Source organism: Osmerus eperlanus, chromosome 6 (assembly GCF_963692335.1).
Source record: "Osmerus eperlanus chromosome 6, fOsmEpe2.1, whole genome shotgun sequence".
Classification (NCBI taxonomy): Eukaryota; Metazoa; Chordata; class Actinopteri; order Osmeriformes; family Osmeridae; genus Osmerus; species Osmerus eperlanus.
In genome coordinates, this window is record NC_085023.1 from 6,933,921 (window position 1) to 6,948,930 (window position 15,010).

Genomic DNA, 15,010 nt, shown 5'->3' on the forward strand with positions numbered 1-15,010 from the left:
CTGGAGCTACTCAACACTGGGATTTACTAACACTGGGTCTGCAAGCTTCACTGGGACTACTCAACACTGGGGCTACTTAACACTGGGGCTGCAGTTCACCATGAGTGAGTTAGGCTGAAGTGTAACAACAGCCTGAAGACGTACATATAAGAAAGAGACAGACCTCCATGATGTGCATGATGGTGCCATTGGTGGGCCTGACGAAGACTGGTCTGTTGTCATTGACATCGATGACAATGATGTGGAGAGCGGCAGTGCCCCAGAGAGGGGGGAGGCCGTGGTCAGTCGCCACCATGGTCAGGTTAAAACGCTCAAACGATTGCAGCAGACGCAGGGAGCGCACCAGGCCTGAATCTGGGTCCAGAGAGAACGCGTCTGGGAAGCGGAGAGACAGGGATGAAGAAGGAGGGAGAGAAAGAGGAGAAAGAGAGGGAGGGGTGATCAATGGTGTGATGTTATTTACTGACTTTAGAGAGTGTGACGCTTTATTAACCCTTGTGTTATCTTCGGGTCATTCTGACCCATCAGTCATTGTGACCCACCGTCGTATTGCGACAACTTTACCGCATACAAAAACAAAGTGAAGCATTTTCTTTTAACCGTTGGGCTGTCTCAGACCCCCCACATTGCAAAGGTTAAAAGAAAATTATTTTAATTTGTTTTTGTATTGGGTAAAATTGGGTAAACACAATGATGGTTCATTATGAACCTTTGGGTCATGTGACCCGAAGGCAGCACAAGGGTTAAGGGCGAGCAGGTTAGATAGGTTATACAGGTGGTCTGGGTTGGTCTCCAGGTGGTCACGGTTGTTCTCCAAGTGATTAGGTCAATCGACAGGTTAGACAGGGGTGGTCTACTGGTGGTTAGGGCTGGTCTTCCAAAATTCTGGCGTGGTCTGGGGTGGTCTACAGGTGGTCAGGGCTGGTCTACAAACAGTCTAAGGTGGTCTATGGTGGTCTCAGGGCTAGTCAACAGGTGCTCTACAGGTTACACAGGTGGTCAAGACTGGTCTACAGAAGGGATGATTCCTGTATCATGTATTCATGATACATGTATTTCAACAAAAAAAGACGGTTTTGTTATTTGTATTTGATAGGGTTCATATTTTGTATCAAAATACTTTTAATACAAAAACACAGTAGTTTATTTTGATACATGATGTGGTTGCTGGATTTTGTAGTTAATTTTGATACATTAAAAAACGTTTTTAGTATCTTATTTTAAAATACATTTTGATGTATCTTCTTTGCCCAACCATGGTCTACAGGATCAGGGGTGGTCTACAGGTGGTTCTTACCGGCGCCAGGCCCCTGCAGACTGTAGGTGAGCAGGCCATTCTCTCCCTCATCCAGGTCTGTGGCGCTCAGAGTAATGACTGACGTTCCGCTGGGCTCGTTCTCAAACACGCTGGTGCTGAAGACTGCCTTGGAGAACCGAGGTCGGAAATCATTCACGTCCATGACCGTCACCAGAACCTGCAGACATGAGAATAAAGGAGGGGCTGAACTTAGTTTGTTTTCATGTTTCCTCATGTACGAAGTTACTCAAGCAGTAACAGCGTTCATCACGAAAGATATGATGCCCCTCAGTGATACACAGGGTTCCTGTCCCTCACGAAAGACTCTCCTTTCCAAAGGTCGACAACATTGAAGAATTAGATATAGAAAACAAGAGAAAGTTGAAATAAAAAACAACTTTGAGGGTTTGATAGAGTCATTGAAGTTCTTCCTTCTTGTGAGAAGAGAGGAATACAAAGAAGACCTGTGTAATATCAAATGGAGCCAAGGTCATCTTACCTTTGAGTGTGTGTGCGCATGTGTGCCTTATAGTGAGGCTGATGAACAGTCAATAAAGAGTAAATCATAATTGGCTCTCATAATCTTAAAATTAATTTACACAAAACCATAATATAGACAGACACATTAAATTACATTACATTTACATTTAACAGACACTCTTATCCAGAGCGACTTAGAGTAAGTACAGGGACATTCCCCCGGGGCAAGTAGGGTGAACTGCCTTGCCCGGGGACACAACTTAATTTTCCACAGCCAGGAATCGAACCAGCAACCTTCTGATTGGTAGCTGTAGATAGTTCACACTTTAGATTAGGTCACGCAAAAGCCTTAACTAACAGTTAGTAAATGCTTTAGAACTTGCATTACTAATCAGAATTGCATCATTAGTAAGTCTTTATAAAATAGTTGTTAAGATATCTGCTAAGTATTAGTGTACATAATGTATTTGACTTGGCGTACATTAATTAAAGACATAAGTAAATATGTTGTTAGTTATTTACTCATGCTTTGTAAAAGTAATGTAAATGGTTTGTTCACCATTTGCTAATGCTTTCTATACCAGCTCATGTACCACTAACACCTTTTAAACTACTGGTTTACAACTATATTAACAAGATGTCTATAAAGTATGATAATGCAGTTATCAAACACCTTATGAATTGTATTATGAATAAAATCCATAATATTTAAGTGTTTATTAATGATCAACATAGTGTTAAATATAAGCTTATTAACTATTTAATAATGTATTGTTAATGTTTCAAAATGTTTTATAAAGGATTAATTAACTATTAGTTAACACTTTGGAAATGCCAAAAAGCGTTGACTTATTATAAAGTGTTACCAACAATTGGCATCCTGCATTTATGTTGCGATAAGCGCAAAACCACATCTTCCAGATTACAATGTTTGTTAGAATATCACTAGTGCCTTACATAAATGTATGTCTGGACCGTATGTGTCAAATATAAAATTAGACTTGTTATAGGCCTATTGTAAAAACCAGTATAACTCTTCACTAATTACTCAAGCGTTACCTTGTCATCCTGCAGGAACTACTTGTGATGTGGACCATTATTTTAAAGTGAAAAACATGTTAACACCTCACTAACATGTCACCACGCAAGATCTACAACATAAAACAACTGCAGTGATTGGATAAAAACATTTTTTATTATATGCACTGGAAGTTTTCCATGAAATCGTAAAAGAAAATCCTACATAATGCAAAAATGCACATGGGCATGTAAGAATAAAGCATTTTGTAAAATATGTCTGAATTAAACATCCTTTGTTTGGCACAATGATGAAACCTAGCATTTAAACAAAAATTCTGTATTTTGGAATGAAACATTCAACAAACTGTGATGATAAACTGAGTCAAACATAATGGCTAAATAAGTAATAAGTAAGTATGGCTAACCCAAATCAACGTATAGGCCTACTCACGCTATAATGAGTCTAGCATTGGCCACTACTGCGAAATACAACAGCAACGCAATTCCAAAGGGATGAAAATGATGAAGGAAGAAAAAACAAATGGCATGACTGTAAAATAACTTGCTAGATAACCCAATTCAGAGAACAGGAACATGGCCCAAAACGCTAGCTACAGTTGTTGCTAGCTGTAAAGCCAGGCTAGCTGTCGGCTAGCTTGTAAAAAGTCCCATTCATACAAACTTCTCACTAATTCTAAAATTCGAAATTTGCACTAATTCTACAATTCGAAATTCTAGTGAAATTCACCTAGTCGTTGTTGTAAGGGATTATGTTAGCCAAATACTGGATATTTACCATCATTAACAATGTGTCACTGCCAAATGATTTTGCTCTCCAAACTAGTGATGGGTCGTTCGCGAACGATCCGGCTCTAAGAGCCGGCTCTTGAAGGTGAACGTCGGGAGCTGGCTCGCATATCTGAAGAGCCGACTCTATTTTTAATAGATTAATACAGCCTATAAAAACTAAATGATTATGAAATAATTAATTTTAATTGTATTTAAAATAATTTACTGATTCAAAGAACAACAAAAAAATACTTGTAGGCTTAAAGGCGCACACGATCATCCTCACATTCTGTTCCTGTCAATCCTGCATGAGGGAGGGCCGAGCCAACTCACACACAGTCAGAGAGTAGTCAAAACTCGGAGGAGAGCCATGACAAATCAATGCATTTTTAAAGATATGTGGTTACGGTCGAGTATGATTTCATTTAATAATTTAATTCAAATTGTTTTCACACCTATCATAGTCAAATTCATAGTTAAAACATGTATTTTTTAAAGAGCCGTTGGAGAGCCAAAAGAGCCGGCTCTTTTTAGTGAGCTGAGCCATACGAGCCGGCTCACGAAAAAGAGCCGGAATGCCCATCACTACTCCAAACTCACTCATTGACGTTGCACCAGAGTTTAGGGAAAACATGACATGGACTTCAGTACAAATAGGTTTCAGTAAGCCAAGTCGACTGGATTTGGAAAATGGACCGGCCGTGATTTGATATTTTCTGAGCTGCAGAAAGACCTAATAGCAGACACATTTAAATTGCCCGCATAATCATACAGTATGAGCAAATATTGGGGAGGACGTGTCCCATAATCATACAGTATGATCAAATATTGGGAGGGGGGGGGGGGCGTGTTATAACGTTAATATTCATAAACTGGTTTCCACAAAGAACTAATTTCAGGCACAAGCTTCTGAAATGTTATGACCATGTTAAGAGTAAAAAAAACACAATTGTTCACTTTTTAGACATTACTTTTGTGATTATTAATTCATTGGTTATTCTTTCTTAATTGGTCATAGTTCACAAGGAGTTCTCAATGAGGATATATTTATTTAGTAATAATCAAATACCTACCAAGGAACTACCGTTGTACAACATTCGCTATTACTTACTGCTTAGTTAATCTTGGTTACATATTAGTTAATAGTATTAAATTCAGTGTTAATGTAGAACTACCTATTACTTCCTGCATAGCTACTCATTAACAACGGACCATTATTCTAAAGTGTTACCAATAATCGCAATTATCTTATTTTCCGAAATCGTTCAGCCCTATCCTCTATGATATAGAATTTCCCTGGGGGAGGTAGTCAAACAACTCCTTAGTGGCAAAGCCCCGGGGATTGATGAGATCTGACTAGAAATACTGAAAGCTTTGGATGTGGAGGGGGTGTCGTGGACACACCTCTTCAAAATCGCATGGAAGTGGGACAGCGCCTAAGGAGTGGCAGAATGGGGTGGTGGCTCCCCTTTTTAAAAAGGGGGACCAGAGAGTGTCTGCCAACTACAGGGTTATCACACTTCTTAGCTCCCTGGTAGGGATGTGCATCTCCATCACTGAGGACGATGCGATACACATCTCGATGCACTGCCAACGATCCGATACATTAAAGATATATAAAAACAACTACTAATGCGATAAAATACGATTCACCCCTATTGCGATGCAGTGCGATTCGACACGATGCGATTCAATGAGATGCGATGCAAAAGAATATGATGCTATGCAATTTAATATGGTACATAATGATTTATTTCTTTGTCAGACAGCAAATCATCAATTAACTAAACAAGTGAAAGGTTTACTTCACATATTGAAAAAAGTCTCTGACAAAAGATTAAATAACATCAGGCCTGGACCTTGCCTTAAACCAGTCCTTCTTTCCTGTTGTATGTGTTCTCTGAGTGTAAAAAAGGGTAAACTATTACTGGCAGTCACAAGCTGCTGTAAACACTGTCATAACACCACACACGAAATTGAACTCATACGTCCTACTTTTTTCTCAATGACTCAGCTATCTCTCGTCTTACTTTGTCGTACACAACAGGGGTTTTTTCTCGGAGAATAGCTTCCTATTCTTGCTAGGGGTACCGGTGGAGCTAGCCACTAACTGTAGCCATAGCTGAATCCGAGGGGGAGGCAGCCGTCTCCACACAAATACCATGTAGCCTCTTCAGGTGACTACCTAAATTAGCTGTGCTCCCTGTGTACTTTATAGCAGCACGACATATTTTGCCAATTGCATGGGTGTTGTCAAATTGCCCATCTTTCTTGTAAAATCTGAAGTGTTGCCAAACCTTGGATTTATTGCAATTCATAGGAACGTGTAATTCGCCATGATAACACTCGCCCAAACACGCCTCCAACTCGCGCGAAACTTGGCCGAGAGACTTGACGAGAATCGGCCACTGACAGCAGTGGAGATGAGAGCGCGCTTAAGAAACAGTTAGAGAGGAGGATTCTATCTAAATATAAAATTATTGGTCACAAATCATTGGTCACATTTCTAAATACTAAGTGGTGTTCGCCTACACACAATTCTATATAAATACATCGGATTATACCGATGCAAAATGTTAGAAACGATGCATCGCGATTCATCCCACATTGTATCCGGTGCACACTTTTTTGATCTCATTGTGAGCTTCTATGCCGATGCATCGATGCAAACCGGTGAATCTTCCCATCCCTACTCCCTGGTGAAGTTTACTCTGCTGGAGAGGAGGGTTAGGCCAATTGTCGAACTTTGGATTGAAGAGGAACAATGCAAGTTCTGTTCTGGCAGTGGAACGACGGATCAGATCTTCAGTCTAGCAAGGATCTTGGAGGGGGCCTGGGAGTATGCCCATCTGGTCTACATGTGTTTTGTGGATCTGGAGAAGGCATATGACCGGGTCTCCTGGGAGATACTGTGGGAGGTGCTGTGGGAGTACGGGGTGAGGGGGTCCCTTCTTAGGGCGATCCAATCCCTGTACACCCAAAGCTAGAGCTGTGTCCGGGTCCTCGGCACAAAGTAGAGTTTGTTCCGTGTGGGGGTTGGTCTCCACCAGGGCTGCGCTTTGTCACCAATCCTGTTTGTGATATTAATTGACCGGATATCGAGGTGTAGTCGGGGTGGGGAAGGGTTGTGGTTCGGTGGGCTGGGGCTTTCATCGCTGCTTTTTGCAGATTATGTGGTCTTCCTGTCATCATCGGTCTGTGACCGTCAGCACTCACTGGATCATTTCGCAGTTGAGTGTGAAGTGGCTGGGATGAGGATCAGCACCTCTAAATCTGAGGCCATGGCTCTCAGTAGGAAACCGATGAAGTGCTTACTCTGGGTAGGGAATGAGTTCTTACCCCAATTGAAGGAGTTCAAGTACCTTGAGGTCTTGTTCGCGAGTGAGGGGAGAATGGAGCGGGAGGATGGACAGAGAATCGGGGGGTTTATCATTTGCTTTATCGCGCCGTTGTCACAAAAATCCAGGAAGGCAAAGCTCTCGATCGACTGGTCAATTTTCGTTCCTACGCTCACCTATGGTCATGAAGGTTGGGTCATGACCAAAAGAACTAGGTTGCGAGTACAAGCGGCCAAAATGGGTTTCTTCAGGAGGGTGGCTGGCTTCTCTCGTAGAGATAGGGTGAGGAGCTCCGAGTTGAGCCGCTGCTCCTTTGTGTTAAAAGGAGCCAGTTGAGGTGGTTCGGGCATCTGGTAAGGATACCCCCAGGGCACCTCCTTAGGGAGGTGTTCCAAGCACGTCCAGCTGGGAGGAGGACTTGGGGAAGACCCAGGACTAGGTGGAGAGATTATTATCTCCACACTGGCCTGGAAATTCCTCTGGGTCCCCCAGTCGGAGCTGGTTAATGTGGCTCGGGATAGGGATGTTTGGGACCAGAGCTGGAGCTTCTGACCCCGCGACCTAACTCCGGATAAGCGTTTGACGATGGATGGATGATTTACAATCAATCACGTGAAGAGTTTTAGCTTGCCTCATTGACAACTGCTGAAATTTGTCATTCATCTGCCTCCTTGCATTATATTTTATTCTTTGGTCAGGGATGCATGTAAGTCAGCAACAGCCACAAGCAGTTTCTCTTCCATGGCTATGGGATTTGAAATGCATGTAGGAACTAAGACTTTAAGACTAAATAATCGGCTATAGAAGGAACACATCTGCCCTCTAATTGACCATAATTTGAGTCAGTTGCTGCTCATTTATACTTTGGTAAACTTTTTTCTTGTTGTCAAGTCCTGGCGACTTTGTAGCCAGATACCTGTCACACCATGTCGCTCACTGTAGCCTAGTGACTAGGGATGCGTATTGATAAGATTTTAACGATTCCGACTCCTTATCAATTCCTGCTTATCGATTTGATTCCTTATCGATTCTCTTATCGATGTTCCCCTCTACAGCCATAGGTCTGTGCGTCCTTCACCCCCCCACACACACACTAGTTCTAAACAAATTTCTCAAACTGGCTTTGACTGGCTCTGAAATGAGCTAATACCTACCACCTCTAGGCCTCTTCAGGCCTCTGTTTTCAAAACTAAATCTAGTCGGAGATAGAAACTTTCAGTTTCCTTGTGTTCAAGCTTCTATTACTCAACACCAGTAGGACTTACAGGGGTCCTAACAACAGGGGAAATAACTTCAGTGTCACCTTTCAAAAGAGACCATTTACATGCATGTACTCCAAATGGTTCAACAACAGCTTTCAATGTACTTTGGGTATGTTGTTTAGGCGTTTTCAGCCACATTTAACAGGACTATTAAAAGGTTAAACAATTAAAATCCTAAGTTTAATAATGGATTAAAAATCGATATGCTCAGTTTAATAATGCGACACGCGAACGTTTGCTGATAACACACGCCGCCCAGATAACGTGAAATGATCAATAAGATCAATACTAATGGGAGACGAATGCCGGAACTAAAATGTATGCTTCAAACGACGGGACAGAAGATAACTAGATCGACTACACACAATAAAGGCAAATTGCTTCACACAGTAACAAGTGGTTGTGATCACTTTTGAGCAGTTTAGCTCTACCTTAGATAGTTAGAGATGAAGCGCGAACGTTAGCTGCGCTGCTGCATGCATCGAACACATGATGTTCCAGTAACTTCATTCCATGCTGTGTGTTCAAATGCTTCTTCATATTTGTAGTATTTCCTCCCTTCGACGAAATAGACTTTTTACACGCGTTACAAGTGGCATTGTTGTCATTTTGTCGTGTGATATACAACCAAACTTTAGAACGCTTCTTCCTAGTTGCCATGTTTGCTGCAGTCTGTCTATGCGCAAACTTTTATAGTTTATTCAGACAGACGTTCGCGTGTCCCATTATTAAACTGAGCATATCGATTTTTAATCCATTATTAAACTTAGCATTTTAAGTGTTTAACGGCACAGAGAATCGTTAACAGAATCGTTAAGGAATTTTGTGAATCGATTCCAAGGAATCGATTCACTGGGAACCGGTTCTAAACAAGAACCGGTTCTCGATACCCATCCCTACTAGTGACCATTAAAATGAATGCCGTCCAGTCACTTTGTCGCTGTCGGTGTGAGTGCAAGGTTATTCCTACCTGCACTGAGTTTTCCCGTCTGTTGTTGGGGCTTCCTCCAGGGTTGTCCCTGGCAATGGCTGTCAGGGTGTAGTGGTCCTTAGTTTCTCTGTCCAGTGGTGAAAGGATATAGATGTCTCCCTGGCAGAGAAAGAAGGAGGAGGATGAAGGGGATGTTATCATCATTTGGAGTCAGGTGGCTGAGCGGTTAGGGAATCGGGCTAGTAATCTGAAGGTTTCCGGTTCGATTCCCGGCCGTGCAAAATGACGTTGTGTCCTTGGGCAAGGTACTTCACCCTACTTGCCTCGGGGGAATGTCCCTGCACTTACTGTAAGTCACTCTGGATAAGCAGTCTGCTAAATGACTAAATGTAAATGTAATCATTTGTGCCATAAACAACATAGATTAGTCAATTTGGCAGGGAAAAAGCAGTAGAGCGGGTGTATGTGCGGGTGTAAACTTACAGTGGAAGGAGTTATGCCAAACTTGCCCTCTCCATCCACAAGGCTGTACTCAATGACAGAGAAGAGCCCAGAGTCTGCATCTGAGGCACTCACTCTCACTATTATGGTACCCAGGTCCACATTCTCAAACACAGGCTTCTGCACAGGGGAAAGAGCACACACATCAACACAGATATACCGCTTTCCAAACTACTCTGACATGGAGTGGACGGTACTGTCATTGGTGGGATGTTTATTTGTGGTATGGATTGAGTGTACCTGGTACGAGGGCTGTTTGAAGACTGGATTGTTGTCGTTGACGTCCACTATCCTCAGGTAGACGGGGAGCTCAACAAACCTAGGTGGGCTGCCGTGATCTGTAGCTCGCACTGTGAAGTTCAGCCACTGGACCTGCTCAAAGTCCACAGTCCGGTTGGCCACAATCTTACCTGTAGCAACAATACAACTGTCACTGGGGGAGGGGGACTGAAAAGGGCACATAGTATGAGTACGAGTGTAGCCGTGCTCCTATATGGGGAAAAAATGTGTCCCCGATAGAGTCCATTAATTCAGCCTAAATAAACTGGGGGAAGTGTAATGGCAGTGGCGTACCAGTGGATGGGTCCTCCAGCCTGATGTAGTCCCCTCGGGGCAGGTGCAGTAGCTGGTAGATGATCTGGCCATTGGGGCCCTTGTCTGGGTCCACGGCAGACACAGACAGCAGGGTGGTACCGGGCTGGGCCCCTTCCAGAATGCTCTCTGAAAAGTTGGTCACCCCGAAAGGGCGGAACCTTGGGGCGTTGTCGTTCACATCTAGTATGTTCACGGTCAGCCTCGCTGTCAGACGGGAGGGAGGATTTGTACTAAGATAGTACCATGATAGTACCATGGTTGTACTGAGACAGTACAGATGTGGTACTGAGGGCGAACTGAGATAGTAATGAGGCAGTACTGAGACAGTAATGCTGTCTAAGGTAATCCAACAAGAGATGATTAGTACAATATAGGTGATTGCATGAACTACAGTATATACAAATGTTTGGAAACATAGTATGGATTAGCAGGAAACATGTTTCAGCCAAACCACTTTCATCAGGCAATGGGGAGAAATACACAGAGGCATCCATCTATATTCGGACTGTGACACTAAAGATTAAATAAAGATGAAGAGCATGATCTCACCATTAGGCACACTGACTGACATATCGATGACATCACTGGCATTGTCATGAACTGAAACGATGATCTCAAAGGTGGCAACCAGCTCTCTGTTTAGTGGGTTACGCACAAATACGGCACCTGAACACGCACACACACAAACACACATGTTAAACTATCTAACAATGCAAACATTCTTGTTTGAGATACTTGTATTATAATATGCAAAATGTTACTGCATCATGTAATGCACACTGACTGTCTCCCCACCTTCAAGAAAAGGCTTAAGACGCACTTGTTCCGGGAGTACAACGGTACTTAGGAATTATTTGCTGGACCTGATGTTAGCTTCCTCCAGGAACACAATGACTCTTATTGAGGGACTTCTACAGGTACACTCTTGCACTTTTTGAGGTTCATGTTGTTTAATTTGTAACTTGTTTATCTACATGGTTCTTCCCATTGGCACTTATTTGCTTTTCACAATGTATGCTTCATGTTTGGCTACCCGCAATGTTTTGGGGCCATCTCGTTGTTATGATCAGTGACCTATGCACTTTTGTAAAGCTCTCTCTTGGAAGTCGCTTTGGATAAAAGCGTCTGCTAAATGAATAAATGTAAATGTGAAATACGGTTTAAAATTGTATTATTTAGAAAGACAGACTTGCTCTACATTCTACATTGTCACTCACCGGTGTGGAAGTCGATGCCAAAGGACTCCTGCAGACCACCCACAGGGTTATTCCCATCATCCTTTGCTTCCACCGAGATAATGTAATACTCCAGTCGGGGTCGGAGGTCGGGGTCAGTGGCAGTGAGCGTTGCCACCACCATGCCCGGCGGTGTAGACTCGTTAACGTTGATGGTGGTCACCGGCTCCAGGAAACGTGGCCGCGAGTCATTGACGTCGTCCAGAACAACGGACAGAGTGGCCGTGCCCGACAGAGAGGGTGTGCCTCGGTCTGTTGCTATGACAACCAGGCGGTAGGAGCTGCGCTCCTCACGGTCGAGGGTGGCGTTGCCCACAAGGACGGTGCCTGAGAGAGAGTCAACTATGAAGCGGTCCTGGGCACCACTGTCCAGTCGGTAGAACAGCCAGCCGTTAGAGCCTGAGTCAGCATCACTGGCCGACAGCTGAGTCACCACCACACCTGACACACACAGACATGCACACACACACAGACAGACACACACACATAAATACACATATATATGCACACAAACATGCAGACGCATACACATATACAAGCACACACACTCACACACAGACATCCACAGACACAAAAACAGACATAAAGATAAGTTTGTGTAACAGGCCAAGAACTGTGTGCTGTTTCTGATGATGAGACTAGCATAATTAGACTGCATGAACACGCTACACATACACCCTAGACATGTTATACACACACATTTATTTGGATACACAAGCTCACACACACACACCTGTAGGGCTGTTTTCTGGGAGATGTACGGTAAGGCTGGAGGGGTTAAAGATCGGGGGGTTGTCATTCAAGTCCAGGATGTTGACAGTAAGGGGCACGCTGCTGTTGAGCCCGCCCACATCCTCTGCAACCAGGAAAAACTCCACCCGGGGATCCAGGAAAGCCTCGCGGTCCAACCGCGCCCCCAGTCTCACTTGCACCTCACCTGCAGCACGTGCACAGGGGCACAATCAGAGGACAGGCATGCACGTGTTGACTGTGTGTGTGTGTTTGTGTATAATGTGAGCATGTCTGTTATTCTTCTCGTGTTTAGTAACATGTGTACATGGGTGTGCATTTGATTGTGTGTGTGTGGGTGTGTGTTTTGAGAGTGTATATTAGACCTGTGTTGGCATCCACTGTGAAGAGGTCCAGTCTGGAACCCAGCATACGATATTTGACAACGGCATTGGGTCCGATATCCCGATCCTCTGCCAGTACTGGCCCATTCAGCACGGTCACGGTGCTGCCTGAGAGACAGATGGAGAAGAAGAATAAAGCAACAAAAACAGAGGTGGAGAACACAACAAATAGAAGATAAATCCTGATACAGCTGCCGCAAGCTGATACACATAACCTGTGTGTCATAAAGCTGTATGTTTTATGATTGAATTTACAGGCACCTACATGTGCAGGGACAGGAATTGTTGGCAAATATATAAAAGGAATAGTGTATAAGTAAGGAAAAGAATTGTGACGAAATGGAAGTCAATGACAAGGAGGAGATAGATTTGAACCTGCAACCTCTTGAGTTGTAGTTAAACCATAGACCCATTCTTTTACCAAGCATCAAAGCTTTTTAAAAGCTTTGCAAAACTGAGATATGGTTAGTGCTATGATAAACTTCTGGCTTGGTTAGTATTGTGCAATAGAGTGGCTTGTCATGCTTAATAATATTTTTGTTTGCTTATTTAGGGTGCTAATTTTCCCCATTTTGGATTTGTTAAAGATTTATTGGTCTTCAACAAAAATTATCGTATGATAAAGCTAGCCAGGTTTGAGAACAGAAAACACTGGGGAACTTTGGATATTTAGAGACTGGAGTTAATAGAATACAAATGGCCCGAAAGAGCCGGGTGCTATAACAGAAAATGCAATAAAACCAAGCTCCACTGGGCCCTTTGCTTAGGAGCTAGGGGTGGGGGCTTGTTTTTCCAAGCATACAACTGCAAACCAAGTACCAGTTGAGAAAAAAAACAAAACTCTTGGCTCAACAATGACGAAAGGGCACCGCATTGTGGACAAAACACTATCGAATTACAACATAAGAAATATCACATGCATTTAAAGCCATAATATTACAGCATCATCAATGTGTACCAAATTTCACGTTCAATGGCACATGACAATTTATTTATTTATTTTTACGAAATTGACCTTCTTCAGAAACATCCACCATGGCAGACCTTATGGGTTCTTCATACTATTTTGATAAACAAGACATGTAAACAGAAATGCAGTTTGTCAAATGGAAAGGAAATGCAACCATGGCGACTTTGGGGATAACCAAGGCGCCACCTATGGTCGGATCAGGGCCACTGTTGGTGTAGTAGAGCCATTGCTGGGGCCACATGTATCAAGCTCTGTGTAAATTCATCCGTAAAGGTATACATACAGAGAAAACTGGAAATCTCCATACGCTACGTTTTTCTTCGATTTATGAACACTGAGTATGCGACCGATATCACACTTTTGTCTTTTCCACTTAACTTAACTTGTGATTGTGCGCACGTGAACGGGCTGATTGTCCACACCCCATCAACTCCTATATTTTACCTTACATGGTTGTTGAAACACCCATATTTTGTCAGGTTTTTCAATAAACTTTTCAATTAACCCATTGTGAACTTAATTCTTAATAAGAAATTGTCATGTATTGAGTGGACGTGACGTCACCACTGTAGGAGGAGTTATTAATAAAAAGTTAACCTGTGAAGCGAGCACGCGTGGGCAGCTATTGATTTAATTCAGATAGTCTAATTAGGCATTAAGACTCAACATTGGCGACGAGGATGGTCATTTCTTTGTTTGGTTGCTGATTAGCTTACTTCTAAGTTTGTTTGAGTAGCTAACAGAGATGGAGAAATCCGGAATCCAAACCTTTTCTTGCTACACTGAGCCGGCTACGCTAAGACCAAGATGGATGAACATCTTTCAAGTTGTATGCCGATGGGAAAGGATTAATACTCGATGATGATTCTACGGCTGCGACCAAGCAGAGGAGACATGCTTTACTTATGCATCTTGCGGGGCCGGATGTACAAGATATATTTTCAACATTGCCGAACACTGGAAACGTGTCAGACTATGCGGCCGCAGTTTGCCGCACTGAATGTTTACTTCATTCCCCAAGTCTGCATTTGCCCGCATGCATTTCACAAGATTTCTCAGAATCAAGGTGAGATGGTTCAGCAATTTGCGACACATCTGAAGCAGGCAGTTAGAGACTGTGGATATGGGGATACACAGACAACCAGATGAGGTATGTTATTTTGAGTAAGGGGACTTGTGCGCAGACGGTTACTAGAAGAAGGCCGTGGGCTAAACTGACACATGCGTTAGAAGTAGCATCTCAATGTGAGGACGCCAAATGTCAGCGATGTCTGAGACAGTCAAGGCGGAGTCAGACACGGTTAGTCGCATTACCCAACAGGAAAATAACAGAGGGCATTGGAAAGAGAAAATGGTGAGCAAGGAGGAGAAAAGAGACAGGAAATGTTACAGATGTGGACATACAGACCATATGGGTAGAGATCCCAAATGCCCAGCTCGTGGACAGACGTGTCACAAGT

The 15,010-nt window shown here is 43.1% G+C and overlaps 1 protein-coding gene across 3 annotated transcripts in view; it reads right to left on the bottom strand.

The window, feature by feature from the left end:
* Window positions 1-15,010, bottom strand: part of cdh23 (cadherin-related 23) — a 415,870-nt gene that overhangs the window by 68,879 nt on the left and 331,981 nt on the right. For all 3 annotated transcript variants that reach the window (XM_062463257.1, XM_062463258.1, XM_062463259.1), the window contains 10 exons: window positions 12,563-12,688; window positions 12,181-12,384; window positions 11,430-11,888; window positions 10,762-10,878; window positions 10,192-10,416; window positions 9,859-10,028; window positions 9,601-9,738; window positions 9,157-9,276; window positions 1,298-1,475; window positions 164-375 (listed from right to left, as the gene is read on the bottom strand). In XM_062463257.1, the coding sequence (XP_062319241.1) occupies window positions 164-375; window positions 1,298-1,475; window positions 9,157-9,276; window positions 9,601-9,738; window positions 9,859-10,028; window positions 10,192-10,416; window positions 10,762-10,878; window positions 11,430-11,888; window positions 12,181-12,384; window positions 12,563-12,688 (1,949 nt within the window). The remainder of the gene's footprint in view (window positions 1-163; window positions 376-1,297; window positions 1,476-9,156; window positions 9,277-9,600; window positions 9,739-9,858; window positions 10,029-10,191; window positions 10,417-10,761; window positions 10,879-11,429; window positions 11,889-12,180; window positions 12,385-12,562; window positions 12,689-15,010) is intronic.